The following is a 3,607-nucleotide window of genomic DNA, read 5'->3' as shown; positions in this document are numbered from 1 at the left end:
TTGACTTCACCTGGCAGACTACCTTCACCTCACTACCTTTAACATTTTAATGTTGAACTTTTTTCATTTATACTAAATTATAATCAATATTTGAGTCTGATTCATTTAAAGATGCATGTGAATATGAATCTGTTGTGATGGTTAACTGAAACTAAAACTTGAAGTACTAAAATGACTTAATAAATAACAATAAATTAAATAGAAACATAAAAAATTAATAAAAATGACAAAAGCAAATAAAATTACTAAAAGTTAACTAAAATAAAAGTAAACGCTAATTCAAAATATTAATAATAGTATATAAATAATACTAAAATAAAATTGATATGAACAAGTAAAATGTGACAACATTTACTGATTATTTAAAGAAATCCAGAAAGGGGTTATATTCATTTTTCATTATTTAAAAACACTTTAAGCAAATAAGCAATAGCTAGCAGTGTATACAATACTGTCTTACTTCATGATAGAACTCTGTTTTATAGATAATACACAAGTCGCCAGCGTGCCGTATGCAATTCAGTTTCTGGCTTTGCATATAAAGGTCCTATGTCAAATTGAACAGCCATGACAATGTTCTGTTGATTTGGCTGTAAACGTCAAACTCCATGTAATCATGCCACATCCATATCCATATCCATATCCATATCTATATCCATATCCATATCCTCGTCATGCAGATCAGGGTCATGATGAGGTTGTCAATTTTGTTGTAGTCATAGTAGTCCATTTCCTCTCATTTGATCCCTTTTACCTTGAGACTTTTCCTCACTGATTTCAAATAATCTGGATCTGGATAGCCCAAGCTGACACAAAAGGAGAGAGAATGTTCAACATTAAAGATGAACAACACAGAAAACATAAAATATTACAAAATGTATGTTATCCTAAGATGTTAATTAAATGTTTAACATAATTCCTTATGGTTTTAAAGACAAAATATGCTAAAAAAATATTTATATGAATTCTGAATTCAGAAAAAATTGTGAATAAAAACAAAAATATTCTATAGAATATTATATATTTTTTAATAAATAAATAAATGTTTTGTCTTTCTATATATTATGCATTTATTATTTATATTATTATGGTTTTATGATGAAATCATCAACTAACTATAACAAAAACACTTAACAGAAATCTGAAAATAAATCAATTTGAATTGAATTGAAAATGTTTATTTTCAGGCTTAAAAATAGTGGGTAGGGGGGAAAGACACTGCAAATGAATACAAAGTAAATTTAAATTAAAAAAAATGTTTTTTTGGTTTGTTTAGTGAACTAAAAATATGTATATTTGAACTCGGCAATTATGAAGAACTGTGGTGAACACATCTATTATTTGGAATTATTTGATCATTATTATATACCTTCCAGGTCCCCCGTTGTCCCGAGTCTTGAGGGGTATATCTGCAGGCGTCACGCAGTATTCACCGGTGAGATTGGCCGCCACAGTGAACAGCAGCTTGTGTTCGAAGGCCTGCTCTAGTAGCCGGAAGATCTTGGTCCCCGTGGTGTTCTGAGGCAGGTAGGCCACAGATTTATTCCCCCTGTAGCTGTGTCCCGGGTGCGGATGCCTATCCTGCAAGGCGAGTTACTAAAGTTGATCACTTACATACAAAAACAAAATCTCATCTGATTTAAAAAAACAACAACAACTGATGGACACTGTATGAAAGTTCAAGCACAGCGCTTTATAAACACTTTAGGCATTAGTGTCTATATATCATAACAGGGGATTTCAGTTCTGTAGTGTCTGCATGTGCTCTGTGTGAGAAACAGGCCGGACAGGATTCCACAGAGCAGAGACACAGATAGCTGAGATGTTTTAGAGTTCTCAGTGATACACTGAAAGGTGTGTCTATTGGCATTGTTATTTAAACACTGTCAAAGAGATACTGTAAAAAAACAAAACAAGAACTCATCATGAGCTCACCGACTGGATTCCATCATCAAAATGAAAGGTGATTTGAATGGTGTCACAGTCAGGATATCCCGGCAAACTCCGTCTTTCGATGGTATAATTCATCTGCCCTCCATCTGGCTGGTTTCCTTGTTTTATTTTTGATCCTTGAGTTTCCGCTTGAATTGTCATAAAATATAACAGACAGGCATTAATGCTGTTGCATTAGAATATAAATGTCATCTGCAAACAAATACTGCGTGAGCTTTTCTCAGAACTAAATTGACTTTCCTGAGCTACTTTTAACAGTGGATGTATGATATCAGGTGTCCTAGCTATATATCCAGGTATTAGTAGTTTATTACATTAACTACTGTATGAGCAGTTTGCGTTAATGTTTCACAAAAAAAAAAAATCTTAATTTTGAACAATATATTGATTTTTTTAATCATTTGAAACCTACAAAAAAATTAATTTGTGAAATAATTTGATTGAAATGTGAGCTTGTATAAGGTCCCATTAGTTAATGTTAGTAAAAGCATTAACTAACATTAACAATAAGCAATTCATTTGTTACAGTATTTATTAATCTTTGTTAATGTTAGTTAATAAAAATAGAACTGTTCATTGTTACTTCATGTTAGTTCAGGTCCATTAAATAATATGGTCATTTTAGTAATATATTAGCTGTTGAAATTAACATTGAATAGATTAATAGATTAACAAATGAAACCTTATTGCAAAGTGTTACTGATATTTAATTATCTAATGCAATAGCATTCATGCATTCTTAAAAGCGGAAAAACACGTAGATAGTTATTTTTGGGTAATATTTGTGTCTCAGTGTCATGAACTGCGTGTCGGGTCAGAAACTCACCCGTCTCACCCAGCGGTGGAGGACCTTTGCCGTTCAGGTATCTGGTGCAATGCATCTTATCCTTGCTCTGTGAAGCGCCCATGATCAGCTGGGAGTTAAATGAGCAATGATTTCATAGGTCTGCAGGTCATTGAAAAGAATAAGCTATAAGAATAAGATATCACAGAGGTTTTGAATCAGTTCTGTTTATATCAAATCATTTTAACACATTAATATTTAATCTTTTAGTGCACTAACCTGATATCTTTTAGGATGCTCACCTGCTTCTCTCTTTCTTTAGGGTGAACTGCTCAGCTTCACTCAGGGTTGAATCTTTCTCATAGCTCACAGATTGCACAAATAAATAAGGAAGAGAAGGTAGGTGCAGTTAAACCTGTTCTGGATGAGACTGCTGGTTGAGAACGGGAGGGGTTTTAAGGATTTCGGCAGACGAGAAAGACATGTTGTTTTGATGTATTTGCTTGAGGATTCAGAATGCTTCAACAAACTTTTAATGCGATTTGTGTGTGTGTGTGTGTGTGTGTGTGTGTGTGTGTGTGTGTGTGTGTGTGAAAGTAATGATGAATTGTTTAATCTGTCAAAATAACTTCCCCTGCAGTGACTGCGTGTTTACCTGTCACTCACATTAGATCGACCAATAGCAATCCACAACCATCCAATCAATTCCCGATGGACAAAATCAATTCCTGCCCTACATTTGTTCTTGTTTGAGGGGCCATTTCATTCAGATATTTATAAGCTTGTTTCCGCCACAGAATAAAAAATAAAAAAGGTAACTGCGACTTTTTATCTCACAATTCTGAGGAACAAAGTCAGTCTTTTTTTCCT

The 3,607-nt window shown here is 33.5% G+C and overlaps 1 protein-coding gene across 4 annotated transcripts; it reads right to left on the bottom strand.

Moving 5' to 3' along the window:
* Positions 1–336: 336 nt before the first annotated feature.
* On the bottom strand, positions 337–3,325 carry dtx3la (deltex E3 ubiquitin ligase 3L a). 4 transcript variants are annotated; one of them, XM_079863928.1, is made up of 5 exons: positions 3,040–3,325; positions 2,780–2,899; positions 1,936–2,081; positions 1,370–1,581; positions 337–806 (listed from the first exon to the last, which is right to left on the bottom strand). In XM_079863928.1, exons 2-5 carry the CDS (start codon positions 2,859–2,861, stop codon positions 737–739), a joined length of 510 nt encoding a protein of 169 aa, XP_079720054.1. In that variant the 5' UTR covers positions 2,862–2,899; positions 3,040–3,325; the 3' UTR covers positions 337–736. The 4 variants fall into 4 exon arrangements, with proteins under 4 accessions (XP_079720054.1, XP_079720051.1, XP_079720053.1 ...); XM_079863925.1 differs by having other exon boundaries at positions 2,780–2,923; positions 3,017–3,120; XM_079863927.1 differs by having other exon boundaries at positions 2,780–2,923; positions 3,040–3,116.
* Positions 3,326–3,607: the final 282 nt, after the last annotated feature.

Source organism: Squalius cephalus, assembly GCF_949319135.1.
Source record: "Squalius cephalus genome assembly, chromosome: 25".
In the NCBI taxonomy this organism is placed as follows: Eukaryota; Metazoa; Chordata; class Actinopteri; order Cypriniformes; family Leuciscidae; genus Squalius; species Squalius cephalus.
The sequence above is the reverse complement of the archived record's forward strand: the minus strand, read 5'-3'. Positions and strand labels throughout refer to the sequence as shown.